Below are 22,804 nucleotides of genomic sequence, written 5' to 3'. Positions count from 1 at the left end.
TAAGAACCATATAGAAGAAAGTGAAGTATCCCTTATGTCAAAGTGTGTGTGTGTCTATATGAATAATGACAGCAAATTTCCTAGAGTTGTTAATAAACAAGAGCAATATGCTCATATGCTCATAGTAATCACGTCACACAATTCCAGAGTTAGAAGAGGCTATTCATACCAGTTAACCCATCTTCCTGTTTTACATATGGGCAAGGTGAGGCACAATGAGGTGGAGTAGTTTGGCTGAGGTCTCATGGCTTCTCAACTACCAAATGAAATCAGGTGGAAGGACTTTTGCGTTCTCATTATATATTCCAGGCAGTGAGGTGGAGGGCATCTGCAGTCACTGAACAGAGCTAACTGAAATGAACAAAGACTGATATCCTGCAATCTAGACCCCACCAGGCCCCGCTCCCAAGGGCTGGCAGTCTGATGGGGCATGAACACACACATCATGACTGTGGTGAGGTCACGGAGAAGACACTGGTTTCACATTCTGATCATGAAAACAGAGTTAGACAGTATGGATGAATAAATGCAGCTCTGCTGACAATAACAATATCTGCCAATTTCTGAGTGTCTAACAAATGCCAGGCACTTAAATACATTTTCTAGCTTAATCATTGTAATGACCCAGCAAAGTGGGTGATTTCATCAGTTTACAACAAATACAATCTTAGCAAGATGGCCCTTTTAGATTGCTACCATACAGTACAGTCAGAACCATAGGGCAGTCATTCAACAAATGCCTGATGTTTTAAGAGCTGGTATTTGAAGCTTGGAGAATCGAAGGGAATGGGGAAGCAGTGACACTGTGATGTCTCTACAATACACATCTTTCAGAGTACCAGCCACCATCAAGATCAAAACACAGACCTTAACTAAAAGATGTGGCTTCTTGGAGAAACTCGTGAAGATCTTTTTATGTCTCTATCATCAAATGTTCAATTCAAGTTCTATCAGTGATGGAATAAAAAGTGAACTCTCTAATGAGTTCAAGTATACTCAAGTCTATTTCAAGCAGAACGTGGCCCCTAACAGCTCACCCCTCTTTTTACTAAGGGGGCCTTTAGCCTTCTATCTATCATATTCGAGCCCAAGGGGATGACAGCAGCCCTAGATAATAAGGGGCTTTAGCCTTCTGAGTGGCCTTCCTGGGCCAGAGGAGTCAAAGGCTAGAAATGTTAAGTGGCTTGCTCAAAGCTACAAAACCAATGAATGACAAAGATAGAATCAAAACCCTATTTTCCCTGATGTTAAAGTTGGTTCTCTCTCTCAGTGACAGGCTACCTTTGACTACTGGAAAACAAAAAACAAAAAAACCACCACACTCAGATCACCTATTTTTGTTTAAGGTGAAAAAGATTCTTTTATTGAAAAACTTCAAAGATACATAACTTATCACTAAGCTTCAGAAACTCATATAAGTAGGTTTGATGTCTTGCTATACTTCCTGAATAGGAGTGGTGAGGGGGACATCTTCCTTGCCTTGATCCTGATCTTAGAGGGAAAGTACCTCTTTTCTCACCATTGAAGATGATGTTAGCTGCAGGGCTTCCGTAGATATTTCTTTATCGAAGAAGCTTCCTCTAGTCTTACTTTGCTGAGAATATTTTATAACAAACTGGATTTTACCAAATGCTTTCTCACATTAATATAAGAATATGATTTTCTTCTTAATCTGTTCATGTAATGGATTACATTGATTTTTGAATGCTGAACTTGCTTTGCATATCTGGAATAAATCCCACTGGGTCATGCTGTGCAATTCTTTTTATACATGGTTGGGATCAACTTGCCAGTTTTTCATTTTCTTTTTTTTTTTTCTTTTTTTTTTTTCCCATGAGAGATACTGGTCTGTAGTTTTCTTTCTTGTAAGGCCTTTGGTTTTAGAATCACTGGTTGATTTTTAAAAATTTGTATTGAAATAAAATTAACATTACACAAAATTCACCACTTTAACCATTTTAAAGTATATAATTCACTGGCTATTAGTTACTCACAATGTTGTGCATCATCACTATTATCTATTTCCAGAACATTTCCATCATCCCAAAATGAAGCTCTATGTCCCCAACTCCCTCTTCCCTCATCCTTGGAAAACACTAATCTATTATCTTCTCTATGAATTCTCTCCTATTCCTGACACTTCATATAAATGTAATCATACAATACATGGCCTTTTGTGTGTGGCTTTTTTCTCTTTGCAGAAGTTTCCAAGGTTCAACCATACTGTAGCAAGTACTTCATTCCTAAATGGCCAAGTCAGTCACTGTATGTATATAACCACGTTTGGTTTATCCATTTATCACTAATGGACATTGAGGTTATTTCCATTTTTGGTTATTATGAATAATGTTGCTATGAAGAGCTATGTACGAGTTTTTGTGTAAATACTGTCATGCCCCACATAATGATGCTTCGGTCAATGATGGAAACTGTGGCACCATAAGATTATAATGGAGCTGAAAGGGCATGGCTGTTCTAGTGCAATGCATTACTCACCTGTCTGTGGTGATGCTGGTGTCAACAAACCTACTGTGCTGCCAGTGATATAAAAGTATACCACAGACAATCATGTTACTTGATAATGATACTAAATAACCATGTTACTGGCTTATGTATTTACTGTACTATACTTTTAAAATCATTAAAGTGTACTCCTTGTATTTACATATTTTAAAATATTAACTGTATAACAGCCTCATGCAGGTCCTGCAGGAGGTATCCAGAAGAAGGCATTGTTATCATAGGAAATGGCAGCTCCACGGGTGTTACGGCTCCTGAAGACCTTCCAGTGGGATGAGTTGTGGAGGTGGAAGACAGTGATATGATGATCCTGACCCTAAGTAGGCCTGGGCTAATGTGTGTGTTTGTGTAACCATACCACCTTTCAATCTCTAGAACTTTCTCCTCTTCCCAAACTGAAACTCTGTACCCACCCACTAACTTGCCATTTCCCTCTCTCCTGGTCCTTGGCAATCATCATTCTCCTTCCTGTCTCTATGAATTTGATTACAATAACTACCTCATATATAAGGGTAATCTTTCAGTATTTGTATATATATATATATATATATTTTTTTTTTGAGACGGAGTCTTGCTCTGTTGCCCAGGTTGGAGTGTAGTGGTGTGATCTTGGCTTACTGCAACCTCCACCTCCTGGGTTCAAGTGATTCTCTTGGCTCAGCCTTTTGAGTAGCTGTGATTACAGGCGCCCGCCACCACGCCCGGCTAATTTTTGTATTTTTAGTATAGATGGGGTTTCACCATGCTGGCCAGGCTGGTCTTGAACTCCAGAGCTCAGGTGATCCATCCACCTCGGCCTCCTAAAGTGCTGGGATTACAGAAATGAGCCACCACATCTGCCCTTGTCCTTTGACTGGCTTATTTCACTTAGCATATGTCCTCAAGGTTCATTTGGATGACGACAGAACTTCCTTCCTTTTTAAGGCTGAATAATATTCCACTGTATGCATACACCAAACTTGTTTATTCATTCATTGTTGATGGACATTTAGGTTGCCTCCACCTAAATGCCTATTGTAAATAACGCAGCTACGAACATGGGTGTATATATATCTTCTTGAGCCTCTACTTTCATTTCTTCTGGGCGTATACCACTAATTAAATTTTGAATGTTAATCCAACACTGTATTACTGGGGTAAACTTTACTTGATCATGATGTATTATCTTTTCTATATATTGCTAGATTTCATCTGCTGAAATTTTTAGATTTTTTTGTACCCATTATCATAAGGAATGATGGTCTCCTATAGTTTTCTTTACTTGTATTATTTTGGTCTAGTTTTAACAACAGGTAATGTTGATTTCATAGAATGGGTTGGAAAATCTTTCACTTCTGCAACTTATGGAAGAGTTTGTATAAAGCTTGCATTGCCTCTTCCTTGACTGTTTCATAAAATTCACCAATAAAGGCATCTGGGCCTGGAGCTTTCTTTGTGGGAAGGTTTTAACTATACATTAAATTCAATTTCATTAGTGGATACAGAACTATTAGGATTACCTATACCTTTTTTAGTGATCTGTCACAATTTGTATCTTTCAAAGATTTTTTAAATTTGTTTTCAAATTTATTAGGATAAAGTTGTTCACAATATTACTTATTATTCTTTAAGTATAGACTCTGTAGTAACATCCTTCACTCACTCCTGATATTGATAACTTGCATCTTCTCTTTTTTCCCCCTGTTAAGTCTGGCTAAAGATGTTTCAATTTTACTGAGTTTCTCAAAAAATAAGCTTTTGGGTTTCACTGATATTTCTCTATTTTCTGTTTTCTATTTCATCAACTTCTACTGATCTTTCTTCTGCTTAGCTTAGGTCTCCTTTGCTCTTCTTTCTCTGGTTTCTAAGGTTGAAGTCAAAGTCACTGATTTGAGTCCTTTCTTTTCTTCTAATATAGATGTTTAGTTCTGTAAAAGTTTCTCCTTAAATACTGCTATGGCATCATACCATAAATTCTGTTTTATTGTGCTTTCATTTTTATTCAGTTCAAAATACTTTCCAGTTTCTATTTTGACTTCTTCTTTGACTTGTGAATTATTTAGAAGTGTGTTATTTAGCTTCTAAATATCTGGCAATTTTCCAGAGATCAATCTTTCTTTTCTCTCTTTTTTCTTTTTAAGAGACAAGGTCTTGCTCTGTTGCCCAGGCTACAGTGTGGTAGCACTGTGATAGCTTACTGCAACCTTGAAGCCCTGGGCTCAAGTGATCCTCCAGCCTCAGCCTCCTGAGTAGCAAAGATTATAGGTGTGCATCACCATGCTCAGCTAATTTTTTTTTTTTTAAGGTATGTGTGAGATAGAGTTTTGCTCCTGTTGCCCAGGCTGGAGTGCAATGCTGTGATCTCAGCTCACGGCAACCTCTGCCTCCAGGAATCAAGCAATTCTCCTGACTCAGTGTCCCGAGTAGCTGAGATTACAGGCATGTGCCACCACGCCTGGCTAATTTTGTATTTTTAGTAGAGACGGGGTTTCTCCATGTTGATCAGGCTGGTCTTGAACTCCCGACCTCACGTGATCCTCTGCCTTGGTCTCCAAAAGTGCTGGGATTACAGGCATGAGCTACACGCCTGGCCTTTTTTTTTTCAATTTCTATTAATAGAGACAGTGTCTTACTATGTTGCTCAGGCTTGAACTCCCGGCCCGAAGTGATCCTTCCACCTCCGGAAGCACTGGGTTAATAGGTGTGAGCCACTGCACTGTTGATTCCTACCCCAATTCCCTTTTGATCGGAGAACATACCTTGCATGACTTAAATCCTTCCAAATTTATTGAAATTTATTTTATGACCTAGAATATTGTCTGTCTTGATAAATATTCTCTGTGTACTTGAAAATAATGTATAAATAAAACAGACTTTAGTTGGATAGAATGTTCTACAGAGCAAGTTTGTTGACTGTTTTGTTCAAGTCTGCTATACTTTTCTTCCTACCAATTCTATCAATTAACATGTTCAAATAAGTTATTGAAAGTATTAAAATTTCTAACTATAACTTGTATCTATTTCTCCCCTAAAGTTTCATCAGGTTTTGGGTCACATATTTCAAAACCATGTTATTAGGTGCATAAACATTTAAGATTGTTATGGTCTTCTGGTGGATTGGCCCTTATGATATCTTCTTTATCCCTGGTAATATTCTTTGCTCTAAAATCTACTTTAATATTTAAAAGCCACTTCAGTTTTCTTTTGACTAGTATTCTCAGTGTATATCTTCTTCTACCTTTTCACTTTTAACCGATTTGTGTCTTTATACGTAAAGCACACTTCTTGTAAACAGTTTATATTTGGGTCTCACATTTCACTCAATCTGACGTTAACTACCTTTTAATTGCCTTTAGATCATTTATTTTTAATGTGATTACTGACATTGTTAGGTTTAAATCTATTATTGTGCTCTTTGTTTTATATTTTTCTACTGTTCTTTATCCCTTTTTTCCTTAGTCTACTTTTTTTTTATTAATTGGGAATTACTATATGATTCTACTTTATCTCTTTGGTTTGCCTCTTAATGGTCACTTTTTGATTTGCTATTTACTTTTTATTTTATTATTTAGAGACAGGGTCTTGCTCTGTTACCCAGGCTAGAGTACAATGGTGCAGTCATAGCTCATTGTAACTTCAAACCCCTGGACTGAAGCAACCCTCCCACCTCAGCCTCCCTAGTAGTTAAGTCTATAGGCTAATTAAAAAAATTTTTTTTTAAGTGATGGGGTCTTGCTGTGTTGCCCAGGCTGGTCTCAAACTCCTGGGCTCAAATGATCCTCCATCTCAGTTTCCCAAAGTACTGGGATTACAGGTGTGAGTAGCTGTCCTTGGACCTCAATTTGTATTTTAATAGTTGTTTTAGGCCGGGCACGGTGGCTCCCGCCTGTAATCCCAGCACTTTGGGAGGCCAAGGCGGGTGGATTACCTGAGGTCAGGAGTTCAAGACCAGCCTGGCCAACATGGTGAAATCCTGTCTCTACTGAAAATACAATTATTAGCTGGGTGTTGTGATGGGCACCTGTAATCCCAGCTACTCAGGAGGCTGAGGCAGGAGAACTGTTTGAACCTCGAGAGCAGAGGCTGCAGTGAGCCGAGATCGTGGCACTTCACTCTAGCCTGGGTGACAGAGCAAGACTCCATCTCCAAGAAAAACAAAATAGTTGTTTTAGGGTTAAAAGTATATAAATGTTTAACTTACCACAGTCTTCCTCTAAATGCTGTAACACCTCTTCATGTATATTGTTCCAGAACCTACAATAGTACACTTCCATTTCTCCTGGCCTTTGTGTTATTGTTGTAGCACATTTTAATTTACATATATTATTAACCCCTTGCTACTTTAACTTAAAAGTCAATTGTCTTTTAAAGAGATTCATATAATGGATGAAAAAAACCTTTCTATTCCCATTTTTAACATCGTTCTTTCTTCTGAGTAGACACACAGTTTCTTTAGGCATCATTTTCTTTTTTCCTGAAGGACTTCCTTTAACATTTCTTTTAGTGTAGGTAGGTCTATGAATGATGAATTCTTTCTGTTTTTGTGTGTCAAAAAAAATGTTTATTTTACTTAGGTTTTTGAAAGGTATTTTCTCTAGGTATATAACTCTATGTTGAAAGTTCTTTCCTTCTTATAGAACTTTAAAAATGAGCTGGGCACAGTGGTTCTTGCCTGTAATTGTAGCACTTTGGGAGGCCAAGGTAGGTGGATTGCTTGAGCTCAGGAGTTCAAGACCAGCCTGGGCAACATGGCAAAATCTCATCTCTGCAAAAAATATAAAATTTAGCCAGGTGTGGTGTCACACACCTATAGTCCCAGCTACTCGGAAAGTGAAGTGGGAGGACTGCTTGAGCCCAGGAGGCAGAGGATGCAGTCAGTTGAGATCACACCACTGCACTCCAGCCTGGGCAACTAAGTGAGACCCTGTCTCAAAAAAAAAAAAAGTTTAAAAATGTTGTTCCATGGACATCAAATCCATCTCTCACTCCACTAATTTGTCTGTGTCTAAGCAATCTAATCTACCCGCTGATTTTTAAATTTCAATGACTATATTTTTCATATCTAAAAGTTCTATTTGGTTCTCTTAAAAATCTCCCTGTTTTTTCAATAATCTTTTTATTCCCTTATTGTTTCTGAAACTTCTTTTCTTCATCATTTAACAAATTATGTTATGGCTTCTTTCATTTTATTGATCATTATCTAAGATTCTTGGTATTCTAACCATTCTATTTGTGATATCTGCTAATATTTACTCATGGTGGATTGATTACTTGTTAGTTTTACAATTAAAAAACTTAAGAATTCAACTTAGGCAGTGCTTGTTTTTGCTGTAGGCCCTTTGTGCAATTTGTCTCATTGAAAAGAGCTTTTACATTTATTTCTAGCAGGTAACCATGGGGTCTTATTGGCCAATGACCAACTTTATGTTAATTTCTTAACATGGAGTTCCAGCATGTTGTAATTGGTTAAAATTTGTATTCCCAACTCAAAAGTTTTCGGTTCGGGTTTTGACTTATCATGGGAAAATTTCATCCTTTATCCAGAGTTGGGGTCAGGAATAAATTTCCCTGTAGTCTTCAGGGACAATTAGTGGAAAGTCTTGTTCCTCTCCCTTTGGTGGGGGTACAGTTCTTTATGAGATGCAGCCTTTTGTGGAAATCTAAGTTCCAATTTTTCATCTCAATCAGGCCCTAGGCCTTATTTCTTGCCCCCAAGTGCATGTTGATACACAAGTATCTATCTCTTACTGGTTCTCCATCTCCCCAAGACAGCTGCAATGACAGATCGTATGTATATCACTCTGAGTTTTACTTTTCCCTTTGCTTCTGGCTCATAGGAATTTTCTATTTGTATCTCTCATGAGCCTAGTATTGTATTGAGAAGAATGATGAAAACAACAAGAAGCGCCATTTTGTCATTATCTCCAGGTATTTGTGGAGAACAGGTTTCTATGGTACTCTAGTTATCAATTTTTTATAATCCTCTTGTAGACAAAATAAACATATAAAATATTAAGAAACTCAAAGAATAATGGCATATGAAGAGGGGTTTCTAGTGATAATGCTCATAATATGTATACCTGTGAGGCCAATCATTATTTTAACAAAGATACAGGAAATGGCATGTTGTGCTTATACATTTAAGAAAAACACAAAATTAAGTAGAAATTAACATGTTTAATGACAACTAGGGTTTCCAAATATCTTGATAAGCTGAGGGCGATGGGCTAAATAAAGTGAGACAGTGAAAATCGGAATGTCAAGTCTGGCATTTAAACTAAAAACAAAAACAAAAAAAGTAGTGAAGATACAGCTTAAAAACAACCCAATATATTTTAATAACTAAAAGAGTTAACTGGATTGTTTGTAACATGAAGGATAAATGCTTGAGGTGACAGATCTACTGTGATGTGATTATTACGCATATATATACCTACTATGTACCCATAAAAATTAAAAATTTAAAAAAATTGAAACAACCAAACAATTCAAGTGAGAACTGTGGAGAAGCTTGAGTTGACTGCTCCACATGAGCCCATGGTGTAAAACTGCTGCCAAAAATTCACCCTTCATATTACAAGAAGAGTGTTGAGAAGAGAGAAGGGAAATATAATTTTGTACTTATCAGATTACATGTACGTATTAGTTATCTATTGCTGTGTAACAGATTACCCCAAAACTTAGTGCTTCAAAACAGTAAATGTTAATTATCTCAGAGTCTGAAATATTGGTACAGTTTAGATGGGTGCCTCTGCCATAAAGTCTCTCACAGGATGGAATCAAGGTATGGAATGGAGCTGTGGTCTCATCTGAAAGCTTTTTGGGGGAGAATCTTCTTCCAAGCTCTCTCACATAGTATTGGCTGGATTCAGTTCCTTGTGGGCTGTTAAACTGGGGTGTTAGTTCTTTACTGGCTTTTGACAAGGCCTCCCTCAGTTCCTCAGCACATGGGCTTCTCCACAGGGCAGCTCACAACATGGCAGCTGGCTTTCATCAGAGCAAGCACACACAAGTGCAGGAGAGGGCAAGCAAGGCAGAAGTCCTGGTATCTTTTAACCTAATCTCAGAAGTGATATCCATAACTTGCCATGTTCTAGGTCTTGCCCACACTGGAGTTAAAGGGTAAATTTCAGGAGGCAATGATCATTAGGAACCATCTTAAAGGTTACCTACAACAAGGTATCATATTTTTAAATGGTCCTAAAAGTAACATATGCTATCCCAAATATGTGACCAAGCCAATTAAAATAATTTTTTTTGTTATGTAATATATTTTTAAAATTTGATAAATAATAATTGTACATATTTACAGGACAGAAAACCTGTTTTAAAGAGTAAAGGCTCAGATAATGTAAAATAAAAATTAGAGATATAAAATATATAGGCTGGAAAAGAAAAGTGAAAGCAGAACACTGAAGACTGAAAGAGGAGACAGAAGGGCAGGGGTAGAAACTTTCATGGCTGTTTTAAAGTAATTGAAAGGCTGTCACGTGTAAGAGAGATTGTACTCAGTTTCTGTAGGTCCAACAGGCTAAGCAAACACCAATAGAGAAACATTTACCACTTATCACACCTTCTTTTTTTTTTTGAGACAGAGTCTCACTCTGTCACCAGGCTGGAGTGGAGTGGCACGATCTTGGCTCACTGCAACCTCTGCCTCCCAGGTTCAAGCGATTCTCCTGCCTCAGCCTCCTGAGTAGCTAGGACTACATGTGTGCACCACCAAACCCATTCAATTTTTTTGTATGTTTAGTAGAGATGAAGTTTCACCATGTTGGCCAGGATAGTCTCAATCTCTTGATCTGCCCACCTTGGCCTCCCAAAGTGGTAGGATTACAGGCGTGAGCCACCGCCTGGCCTCACACAATGTTTTAATGGCCCGCTTACTACCTGTATCCTCTCCACGATTATAAACTGCTTACACATAGATACTATACATGTGTGGTTCACTATTACAGTGCTGCTACTGGAACAGGTACCCAATAAATATTTGATGAATGATATGTGAAAAAAATTAAAGAATAAAGGGAAATAAATTTTAGCTCCAAACCCTAAAATAAAGAACTTAATGCTTAGAATTTTCCAAAATCATAATAGTTCCTATGTCTCTGGAGGTACTAAAGGAGAGGCTGGATGACTGTCCACTCATAAAGGCGAGTCAAGAGAATTAATTGGATGAAATGACCTCTAAGTGTTAAAAGGTCTACCTCTAACTTTCTGGTTCCACAACATTGTTAGTCTGCATAAAAATCCCTTCCAAAAATTGTTGGCAGATGGTCTGCCAATGTTGAAGACATGATAAAACCACAATTCTTCCCCTTGGACAATACGCTCTGAGCATTTTAAAACATTTAACCAAATACAAGATGAGTCCTCTGTATGGCAGTGTTTTACTGGCTCCACTTTCTAAACCTGCTGTACTGTTGCAAGGCAGTGTGGTATAGCAGGAAGACAAAGGCTGTGGGTTTGGGAGTCACACTAACCTGATCTGGCCCTGCACTTGACTAGAACCCTAGGCAAGTCACCCACCCTCATTGGGCCTCAGTTCTTTAATTCAAAAACAGGGATAACATTCACTCAACAGGTTGCTCTGTTTTGTCCCCTTGATGATTATAAAGTATGTATTCCCTTGTGGCAGTGAAAACCATCAAGAAATATTTTAGAATCTGGGTAATGAAAGTACTCCTCTCACTCCCTACCTTGATAGTTTTTCACAGGAGTCATCTTGTTATAATCTTCTGACAATATAAACTCCTGTAAAAGAAAATAAAAATATTAGATGAAAATAAATTCTTTAAGTGAATTACTGTATTTGGTAAAACCAGACTGTATAAAGCAAATTATCTGACAATTACATCTAACATTTGTATTGTGCCCATCAACTCAGAATTTTTGTACCCCTTAAAAGTAACAATCATAATTATGATCCAATGCAGTTATCATAATTTTACCTTATAAATATTGACTTTTTTGTGCATGTATGAGAAGAAAACCAGATCAAGTTCAGCATCTTGATACTGGTCAATTTTGAAGATAAACCTAATTCAAAATATTTTTCTTTCAAGGGTGCCACAGCTAAAAATTTGCAAGGCTGTAACCACTAAGGAAATTGATAGCAATTCTCTACTAAAGAAATAAATTAGATATTTTAAAGATTCTTTTTCTAAGATTAGTAATTTATTTTCCCTTAATTACTACAAGCGTCTCAAGGTTGCATCTTACTCATCCCTATATCCCCAGGGCACCAGGCACAGTACCTTGGCACAGTAGGTAAATAATAAATAATGGTCACACAGATATAATAAATAATGATTACATTAGATTGAGAGGAAGGCACCTCTCAATCTAATGAGATTAGTCTGAATGTCAAATTTACTGAAAAAATCAGTTTCGATATTGCACATCCCCTTTGTGGGGACACATAAAGGTGTGTGTTGTTTTACCCAAGCATCTGCATAAACAGTGACCTGTATGTAGAAATAGATTGAGTGTTTATGAGATCCAGCCAGGTTTTGAATCTTTAGGCTTCATTCAAGTACAAAATATCCAGGTATTCTTAAACAGCTCATTATGAAACATAAGGAAAGCTGCAAAGTATAATAAATTGATGCCTTCATCTGCGTTTAAAAACAGCACAATGAATCTTTTCAAAACATTTGGAAGCATCCAGGATTTTTCTCTGATAACTTGAAAAAAGTGGGGACGGGAAGACTGATATGTAAATGCCTTACTTGCTATCCGGGTCTTCCTGAGTTCGGTAGTTTGGGTAATTTTTTAGAAGGAAATAATTATTTTATTGTTTTTGTGATAAATGTCACACAGGCAAAGTAGGGGATGATGTTAGAGAATATACAAGGCAATAAAGTTCCTTTGCTTATTCACTTTTCTATCCCAGCCCCCTTTAAAACGCTTATCTACAAATGAATTTTCACCATGATTTTCTCAGTAATAACATTATTCAACTTGTCACTTTAACAATTCATATCATTATTTCTTCAAGGAGTGGCACTAGATCCACTTCTTGTTTTGGAAGAGTCAGACCTACAATTTGACAGAGCAGACTCATTTTTAAAGAAGTAAAGTAGCTGGCCCACAAAACACTTATAATATGGGTAAGGAAACGTGGCATGAGCCCGAGCAACAATTCACTAGCAACCTTTCAACCCAGGCAACAGGACTTTGACCCTGACCCCCACCTTACAGGGTCCCAAATGTCCTAACACATACACACACAAATAAATTTAGTAAAGACAATTGTTATTTGACCAAGTGTTTTCTGAGTTCATACAGTTCATGTTATTTTGAATATATTGAAATGGTTCTCTGCCCTGGTCAAAAGATACCTCAATTCCTTTTGAAACAATGTAAGGTATAAAATAACACAACTTAATAGAGGTTTGCATTTAGGATTTAATATATACACTAAAAATAAAATTACCAGTTCCCTGCATTAGTAAAACCTAATTTTTTGGTCATTTATTTTTCCTGTGATAATAAAAATGTAATTATGGAGAAAATTTAGATTTTGTCAGCTTTTGTTAATACTTTTTTGATCATAGAAACACAACATACTACTCTAAGAAATGTAAGAAAAATAAACACTAAAAATCCCTGTGATATCATTTCTCAAAGATAAGTATTATGGAAAGCACACTTGCAATAATGTATAATAAAACAAAATATAAATACTACTTGGTAATGCTGTTTTCTTTTTATAGTTCATGAATATAATTTCATGAGTACATACTCATCAAGTTCATTCTTTTTGATGACTGCATAGGATGTACTATAATTTTTTTTTTTTTTTTTGAGACAGAGTCTCACTCTGTCACCCAGGCAGGAGTGCAGTGGCACGATCTTCAGCTCACTGAAATCTCCTCCTCCCAAGTTCAATTCTCTGCCTCAGCCTCCCAAGTAGCTGGGATTATAGGCACCTGCCACTATGCCTGGTTAATTTTCTTTTCTTTTTTTTTTTTTTTTTTTTTTTTGTATTTTTAGTAGAGAGGGAGTTTCACCATCTTGGCCAGGCTGGTATTGAACACCCAACCTTGTGATCCACCTGCCTTGGCCTCCTAAAGTGCTGGGATTACAGGTATGAGCCACCGTGCCCAGCCTATAATATTCTTTTAATACTCTTTTATTGATCAATGTGTATCTTGTTTCCAGTTTTCCTTATCAAAAATATTATATTAGCCAGGCACGGTGGCTCACGCCAGTAATTCCAGCACTCTGGGAGGCCAAGGCGGGTGGATTACAAGGTCAGGAGTTCAAGGCCTGGCCAATATGGTGAAACCTTGTCTCTACTAAAAAAAAAAAAAAATTAGCCAGGTGTGGTGGTGGGTGCCCTTTGTAGTCCCAGCTACTTGAGAGGCTGAGGCAGGAGGATTGCTTGAATCTGGGAGGCAGAGGTCGCAGTGAATCAAGATCATAGCACTGCACTCCAGCCTAGGCAACAGAGCAAGCTTCCATCTCAAAATTAAATAAATAAATAAGAAAAATAAATAAAATTATCACATTAAGTGTACTATATCTTTATATGTCTCCAGCAGTACTTCTATAAAAGTCCTACAAGTAGAATTGTTGGAACAAAGAGTAGGACCAATGAAATTTTGATAGATACAGCCAAATTGAGTTTTTTTTAAAGACTTTATCTATTAACACTCATGAACAATTAAAATGTAAAGCTTTGACTGCAATTATTTTCTTAGAATTGACCAAAGTTCAAAAGAAATTAGATCAAATATATACACATTTGAAATTATTTTGGATAAAATAGTTTGTATTCCTTCTTCAATTATTTCTATCCTTTCCTGTTTCCATTCAGCTGTCCACCATCTATCACTTAGATGTTTTTAATGATCACTGTAATACATCAAACAATATAGGATATACAAGCAAAAAGCTAACAACTGTCTTCACCTTCAATCTCACCCTTTTGAGGCAACCAATGTTAAAAGTCTGGTGTATCCCTCCATGTCTTTTTTTAAAACCCTTTACAAACATATATACATATTTTTTTGTTTTGTTGTACAAAAACAGGATTAACATTATAGATATTATTCTGTAACTTGGTGCGTTAACCTAAAATACAGCAGAGCTATTTTCCAGAAGCACATAATTCTAACTTATTCTTTCTGATGGCTGTATAATATTCCATAAAATAGATATGCCAAACTTTATTCAAGTATTTCACATTTGAAGTAGACATTCCATTTGTCTGCTACAATTTACAATTACAGCAATACTTTGAGAAAGGTCTTTGCAAGTATATCCATATGAACTAACGTCTATGCAGAAGAGATGCTGGCTCAAATATTATATACATTTAATGTTTTAATAAAAACTGCCAGATTACTTTCCAGGAAGCATGCAGCCATGCACTCTCTCACCTACCCCTACCTTCACTTGACAGCGTATTTTCCCATACCTTATCAGCATTGGATGCTATTCATCTTTTCAATTTTTGCCAAACTGATGTGCAAAAAAAGAGGGTATCTCATTGTGGTTTATGTTCATTATACTATTTATGAGCTGGAGAACTCTGTGTTTATTTGTTATTTTTATTCATTTCTTGTTTTAGGAATTTTCTGTTCAAGGTTGCAGCCTGGTTCTCTAAAAAACAGCATGAGGCAAAGCTTAGATCTAATGCTTTATTTGAAGGTGGAATATTGGCAGCAGAAGTGAGGGTAAAGCAAAGCAAAGCAGACAAAGTTGGTGGTGCATTACCAAGCTCGCCTAAGTTTCACGAAGAAGCCCAGCTGCTCCTCCAGCATTCAGGAAGTCTCTGGACACAGAATTGAAACACCAGGTTTTGGAAAAATCCACTGGAGGAAAAGGTGGAGAGTGAATTTATCTGCCAGCTGTCTCCATCTCCCTTTGCATTTTGATCATAGCTCCACATGAATCTAATTTCTCTGTCCTTGCAGACAGTTGTACCACCTAGCCCTGTTGTAGCCACTGGAAAAGTCAGATCTGTAGCCTTGCGGTGCTGTGCTTCATGTAATCCAGAAGTAGCAGGGGAACCAGATCTTTTGGGCTTTGATCTCAGGGTAGAACAAGGTGCCAAGAGAGCCCAGGAAACAAGTACAATCATGAAAATCTGAGGCAGTATGTATGACGTGGCCCAGGCATATCCTTTGGTCCTTTTTGTCTACTGCATTTCTAATTGTCTTACTAAATTGTAGCAATTCTTTGATTATTAGGGATAGTTATCCTTTACTTAATATGTGAATTGATAGTATTTTCTCTCCTAATATTCTGCCTTTGAATTTTATCTATTAAACCTTTCGTAGTATTGAAATTTTTTTAAATTAACAAACAACCATGGCATTATCAGTTAAAACTGCATTATAGCTTTTAAGTTTTAATTTGGGAAGGAATAATATTTTAGTTGTAATATACTCAAGTACTTAAATATAATTTTTCTTTACTACTTTGAATGGCATTTCCCCCAACTCTATTTAAATTTCTAATGAGTTACTTCTCACACATAATGAAAATAGCTCTTGGTTTTGAGATACACATATATTAAGTTTTAGTATGCTATTGTAGCATTTAACACGGCATTTGTTGTTGACTTGGCAAATAACCCTGACTGAGTTTAGGTAATTGCTGCTATTTTAGTTTTATCTGGAATTTTTATTAAGAGTAGCTGCTGAATTTAACTAAATTGAATGGAATGTGTTTTTGATCTATTAAGTGAAATTTGTTACCTTCAATTTATAAAAGCAATTGATTATTGTTAAACAGTTTTCTAATAGTCACCCATTCTCAGCTTCCTGAAAGAATCCAAACTTGCCCTGATGTAGTCTTCCTTTACTACATTAATGGATTTGATATACTACTATTTGATAAGAATTTTTACATATACATTTAAGAGTACTATCGGTCTATGTTTTCCATTTTGGTGCTATCTTCTTCATTGGGTTCTGGTTTAAAGATACCAAAGCAAAGTGGGTAAGAGCCTGGGCACTGGAACCAAATTGTTCAGTTTAAATCCAAGCTAAAACACATACTTGTTAAATGATCTTGACAAGTTGCTCAAGAGCTCTTCGCTTCACTTTCCTTCTGTGTAACAGCGTCATGTATGAGGAGTGAGTTAATGTTTATAAAGCATTTAAAGCAAGGCCTGTCACATAGTAAGTATGAGAGCTAAGTTAAAAAAAAAAAGCTACCTTTTGTAAAATGAATTAAGAAACTTTTCTTTTAAAAAAAGTCTTTTTCAGATCCTTGCCTTGTTGCTCAGTAATTTCAAAAAAGAAAAAAGGAAAAAAATCTTTTGAAAGATATTGAACAGAGAGAGATCCAAGATGTCCAATTACTAGCAGCTCAGGATTGTAGCTCCCAGTGAAAGTGCAGAGAACGAGAGGATGCCACACTTTCAGACGAATTTTTGTTGCTCACGGACCAGGAGATTCCCAGCGGAGGAGCCCCACGGGTCACCAGTGTGACTCTTGTGGCTGGCGCGGCGGTTTTGCTGGCACCTCGGCACAGCGGTTCTTGGTACAGAGTAAATGGGACTGGGTTCCCTTTTGGTCAACGTTTGGAGCTCCAGGAAGGCAGAGTTGCCTATTTAGCTGATTGAAAAAAGGACTCAAGAAGGGAGCCAGACCAGAAATTCTCGGGCAGAAAAGCACCACGAATCTTAACGCCACTGTTTTAGCTGGTGCAGTGAGTTGCTCAGATTCTGGTGCTGGGAATCAACAAGTTGGATGTCCACTCAGAGACCTAATTTGAAAGTCGGTAATTACAAAGATGACAGGTGGATAAATTTACAATGACGGGAAGAAACCAGCATAAAAAGGCTGAGAATACCCAAAATCAGAATGCCTCTCCCTCTACAGGGGATCATAGTTCCTCAAAAACAAGGGAACAAGGCCTGATGGAGAACGAGTGCATTCCATTAACAGTAGGCTTCAGAAGGTGGATAATAAGAAACTTCTGTGACCTAAAAGAACATGTTTTAGCCCAATGTAAAGAAACTAAGTGTAAGGCCGGCTGCCTTGCCGGGAGCTAAATGGACACACTTATCTCTCCCCGTGCCGGCCTCTCTATGCTGACACACTTATCTCTACCCATGCCAGCCTCTCTATGCTGGCTCCCCACACCCACTCTTATCTGGTCTCTCTATGCAGGCTCCACACACCCACTCCTGCATTCCTCACTTGACCCCTTCAAAATTTAAAAAGCCCGCCAAAGATTTGTCCAACAGCAGCTTAACATTGACCTCCCCAGCCGGTCAACCCACCAGTAGTCCCACCTGGCAACCAATGGTAGCTCACCCCATCGGCACCTTGACTTCCCCCTCACCAATGAAACTGTCTGCTCTTTGTTTCCCTAGTGATCAATCAAACCCCCTCACCAATGAAACTCACCAATGAAACTGTCTGCTCTTTGTTTCCCTAAAAAACAATCAATTACCTCCACTCCTTATAAAACCCCACACCCTGAGAAGCCCAGTGCGACTTCTCTGGCCGCTTCCCAGACCACAGAACCTCGCCCGGGAGCTGAATAAATTGGATTCTCATTTTCTCACACTGGCCTCAGTTTCCTCATTTTGACTCGGCAATATACCTTACACTAAGAACCTTGAGAAAAGGTTCGACGAAATCCTAATGAGAATAGACAATCTAGAGAGGAATATAAGTGAATTAATGGAACTGAAGAATACAATATGAGAACTCTGCGAAATATGCACAGGTTTTAACAGTCGAATTGATCAAGCAGAAGAAAGGATATCAGCGGTCCAAGATCAACTTAATGAAATGAAACGAGAAGACAAGATTAGAGAAGAAAGAGTAAAAAGGAATGAACAAAGTCTCTAAGAAATATGGGACTATGTGAAAAGACCTAATGTACGTTTGATAGGTGTACCTGAATGTCATGAAGAGAATGAATCCAAGCTGGAAAATATTCTTCAGGAAAACTTTCCTAACCTAGTAAGGCAGGACAATACTCAACTCCAGGTAATACAGAGAACACCACAAAGATATTCCTCAAGAATAGCAACCCCAAGACACATAATCATTAGATTCACCAGGGTTGAAATAAAGGAGAAAGTTCTAAGGGCAGCTAGAGAGAAAGGTCAGGTTACCCATAAAGGGAAGCCTATCAGACTCACAGCAGATCTCTCAGCTGAAACCCTACAAACTAGAAAAGAGTGGGGGTCAATATTCAATATCCTCAAAGAAAAGAATTTCCAACCCAGAATCTCATATCCAGCCAAACTAAGCTTCATGAATGAAGGAAAAATAAGGTTTTTTTGCGAACAAGCAAGCACTCAGACCAGGCCTGCTTGACGAGAGCTTCTGAAAGAAGCACTATACACAGAAACGAACAACCAGTATCAGTCATCCTCAAAACTCACCAAAAGGTAAAGAGTATCTCCATAATGAAGAATCTATATCAACTAATGGACAAAATAGCCAGCTAGTATTAAATGACAATATTAAACTCACAAATATCAATATTAATCCTAAATTTAAATGGATTAAACGCCCCAATCAAAGAAGCAGACAGGCAAATTCAATAAAAATCAAAACCCATCAGTAAGCTGTATCCAGATCCATCTCATAAGCACACAAAGACTCAAAACAAAGGGTTGGTGGAAGACTTACCAATCAAATGGAGAGCGAAAAAAAAAAAAAAAAACAGGAGTTGTAACTTTCGTCTCTGACAAAATAGACTTTAATAGTAACAAAGACTAAAAGAAACAAAGAAGGACATTACGTAATGGTAAAAAGATCAATGCAACAACAGGATCATAGATATATATGCACCCAATATAGGAACACCCAGATACATAAGACAAGTTCTTAATGACTTATAAAGAGACTTTGACTCCTGCACAATAATAGCTGGAGACTTTGACACCACATTGTTAATATTCGATGGATCAATGAGATAGAAAATTAACAGGGACATCTATGATTTGAATTCAGGCCTGGAACAAGTAAACTCAGTGAATATTTATAGAATTCTTCACCCCAGGTCCACAGAACATACATTTTCCTCAGTATCACATTACACCTATTTTGAAAGTGACCACATAATTGGAAGTAAATCATTCTTCAGCATTTGCATAGCATTTCACAGACTTAAATGAAATATTGGTTGGCTGTTTGTTTGTTATTTTCTTCCCTTATTCCTTCCTGTCTCCGCTGTTAAGCACAATTATCGGCATAAAAGAGGTTTTTAATACCTATTTTTAGATTGCATTCCAGCCTGGGCAATAGAGCAAGACTCCTGTTCTCTCTCTCTCTTTCTCTTTCTCTTTCTTTCTTTAAAAAAAAAAATTCTGTTCTCTCTCCCCCTTTCTCTTTCTTTCAAAAAAAAAAGAAAGATATTGAACAATTATAATTGAAGAATTAGAATTCAGTTTTTTAAGCTTTTCCCTGTGTATACATACAAACACATATAATTGGAATAGTAATAATCTTTATGATGTTTTCATAGCTCTCCTTTTTAACTTAACACTATCACATGGCATTTTTCATGTGACTACATATTCTTTGAAAACATGAATTTTAATGACTACATAACATTTCCTTTATTTATTTATTTATTTATTTATTTATTTATTTGGAGACAGGATCTTGCTTTGTCACCGAGGCTAGAGTACAGTGGCATCAACATAGCTCACTGCAACCTCAACTTCCCAAGCTCCAGGGATCATCCCACCTCAGCCTCCTGAGTAGCTAGGACTACAGGAATGAACCACCACACCTGGCTAATTTTTTGTAGAGATGGCATTTTACCATGTTACCCAGGCTGGTCTCGAACTCATGAGCTCCAGCAATCTGACTGCTTTAGCCTCCCCAAAGTGCTGGGATTACAGGTGTGAGTCACTGCATCTGGTCCATTACACTTCTAAGAAACCAATGTTTTATTATTACAAAAATAGGAATATCCCAAATAATCTTTGTTTATTTTTAAGATTATTTTCTTTGGATGGATTTCTAGAAATGAAATTATTGACATAAAGGTACAAATATTTCTAAAGCTCTGGATAAATATTACGAACATTTTTTCTAAATAGTTTGTGCCAATTTATGTCCTTTCCATTAATGTTCTAGAGTGCCTATTTTATTCAATTCTAGCTGACATGTATATTCTAAAATTACAACTTAGATAAAAATAGAATTAAAAATTTTTTAACACTCTAAAATTTTTACCGGCCTTTAGTATTTCTTCTTTCATGACTTTTCTATCTACAGGATTTTAGTGATTTTCTTATCTATTTGCACACGCTTGTCATGAACTGAGGATATTTTCCTTTCTCTATTATATTCCAAGGAACTATTTGTTGCTTTTAAAAAATCGTATTTAAGTAGATTCTCTTAATGCTGAGAAGTTCTGAACATTATGTAGTTAAATATAATAATAATTTTCTTTATGACTTTCATTCTTTTAAGCTTACAACATTCTTCTTGGTAGATTGTCTATAAACGTCTAGTCAACTGACTTCTAGTTTTTCTTTTTCTTTTGTAAGGCTTTACTTTGTAGATGTAATGCTGCTTCATGTTCCTGGAATTAATTTTGGTATAAGAGAAGAGGAGAGAATTAAAATCAATCTTTTTTGTAAAAGCAAACCAACTGCTTCAGCACTATTTATTTAATAACTTTTACTATCCACAGCTGACTTGTGGTCATCTTTACCATATTTTATTTTCTTTCATTGAACTCAGTCTGTTTGGGGGTTCTTTAATGCTGCTTTATTCCTTTGTCAGAACAAAAATAGGAGATATAACTTGTATGTTAATATAAAGGCTATGTTTCTCCTATTTTCTTCTTAAAGAAAAAATGTAGCTAGATGAACATTATAAATAACGTTTTTAATAACAAAAAAGAAAAATCAATCTTACAATTTTGATTGGAATTGAATTAAACCTTTATATACAGGAAGATTTGACATTTAAAGGTCTTCTTTTATATATATTAATAAATTTTTATAATTTTCTTCAACTGATTTACATATTTTTGAAATTATTTCTATATTTATGTGATAGTAACTTCTGTGAATGGGATCATTTTTCTATTGCTTGGTAAACTCTGAATTAAAAAAAAAAAAAAAAAGGTAGATTATAGGTGCTAACTTTGGACCAAAACTGAAAAACACTGGTATCACAGCTCCTGGAAGGCTCACTACCAATCCATTTAAAATCTTGATATGTGATAGAGTGAGTTGAACAATCTTGGATAGGGTACTCGGCTACGTGGGACACTTAACACACTCCTAACTCCTAAGATTTAGAAGGAAAGGAAGAAGGTTTCTTTGATGTATCACAACAAATTAAGGAAAGAGAAGAAAAGAGAAAAATACTTTTTAAGAAGACAAAGCTGCAACGTTATTAGTAGCGAATGCTTTGGGCTAGGGGTGGAAAAAAGAATAAAAATGGAGAAAACTAATAATATAAGCTTGTTTGTGCATTTGTCAATGCCTTTTCTACTCCTCTTTGTCTCTTTAAATTCCTATGAAAGCCAAGCCTTGCAGAATGAGTAAACCAGATGGTAATATTACTGTATTTGGGCAACACTGTCTTTTTTTAAAAAAAGGTTCTAGCATGCCCTGTCATTAAAGAATGTACAAGGCCCATGCCTGTGTATACACATGTCATTTACAACCCTCTTGTGGCACTTTTCTCAAGCACAGTCCTTATTTTATACTGGCTTATAAAAATGCATCTGCCAAACGGATATCATGTCTCTGTTTGGTAACAGAGGTCGCCTTATCTGAATCAAATTGTTTCTCAGCTTTGTGTCAGTCTAAGTAAGAGGCCAAGAGGCAAGACTTTCTTTTTTTATTTAAATGAAAGGTATGATTTTGTTTTCTGGTCATCCTTAGGTTCTTCCTGCACATCACAAGTCCTCAGTGATGTCCTGAATCTGTCTGTGAAAAGCAGGAAGAAATGGAAAGGAAGACTATGAGTCCACAAGTGCTGTGGCTTCTGGTTCCATCCATGGAAGTGGGTATGGCAGGGCACAGTGAGGCCTAGGTGCAGTGCTATGATTTAACTGTTTGTGTCCCTCCCAAAATTCCTGTGGTGAAACTTAACTGCCAATATGATAGTATTGAGAGGTGCAACTTTTAAGAGGTTATTAAATAGGATTAGGGACTTTGTAAAAGAAGTTCAGGGGAGCATTTGCCACTTTTGCCCCTTCCACCAATTCTGCCATGTGAGGACACAGTGTTCACTCCCCTATAGAGGAAGCAGGCTTCAAGGTGCTATCTTGGAAGCAGAGCCCAGGCCCTTACCAGACAACAAAGTTGCCAGTGCCTTGATCCTGGAATTTTCAGTCTCCAGAA

The 22,804-nt window shown here is 36.9% G+C and overlaps 1 protein-coding gene across 5 annotated transcripts in view; it reads right to left on the bottom strand.

Moving 5' to 3' along the window:
- WDFY2 (WD repeat and FYVE domain containing 2) overlaps nt 1-22,804 on the bottom strand; it is a 197,072-nt gene that overhangs the window by 53,622 nt on the left and 120,646 nt on the right. For all 5 annotated transcript variants that reach the window (XR_002479204.2, XR_010341648.1, XR_010341649.1 and 2 more), the window contains exon 4: nt 11,199-11,253. Coding sequence is in view for 1 of the 5 variants with exons in the window: in XM_021674546.2 (XP_021530221.1) it covers nt 11,199-11,253 (55 nt within the window). In the remaining 4 variants the exon portion in view is untranslated. The remainder of the gene's footprint in view (nt 1-11,198; nt 11,254-22,804) is intronic.

This window comes from Aotus nancymaae, unplaced genomic scaffold, assembly GCF_030222135.1.
Source record: "Aotus nancymaae isolate 86718 unplaced genomic scaffold, 86718_ANA_hifiasm-v0.15.2.pri h1tg000009l, whole genome shotgun sequence".
Taxonomy (NCBI): Eukaryota; Metazoa; Chordata; class Mammalia; order Primates; family Aotidae; genus Aotus; species Aotus nancymaae.
This window is presented reverse-complemented; position numbering and strand designations above follow the sequence as displayed.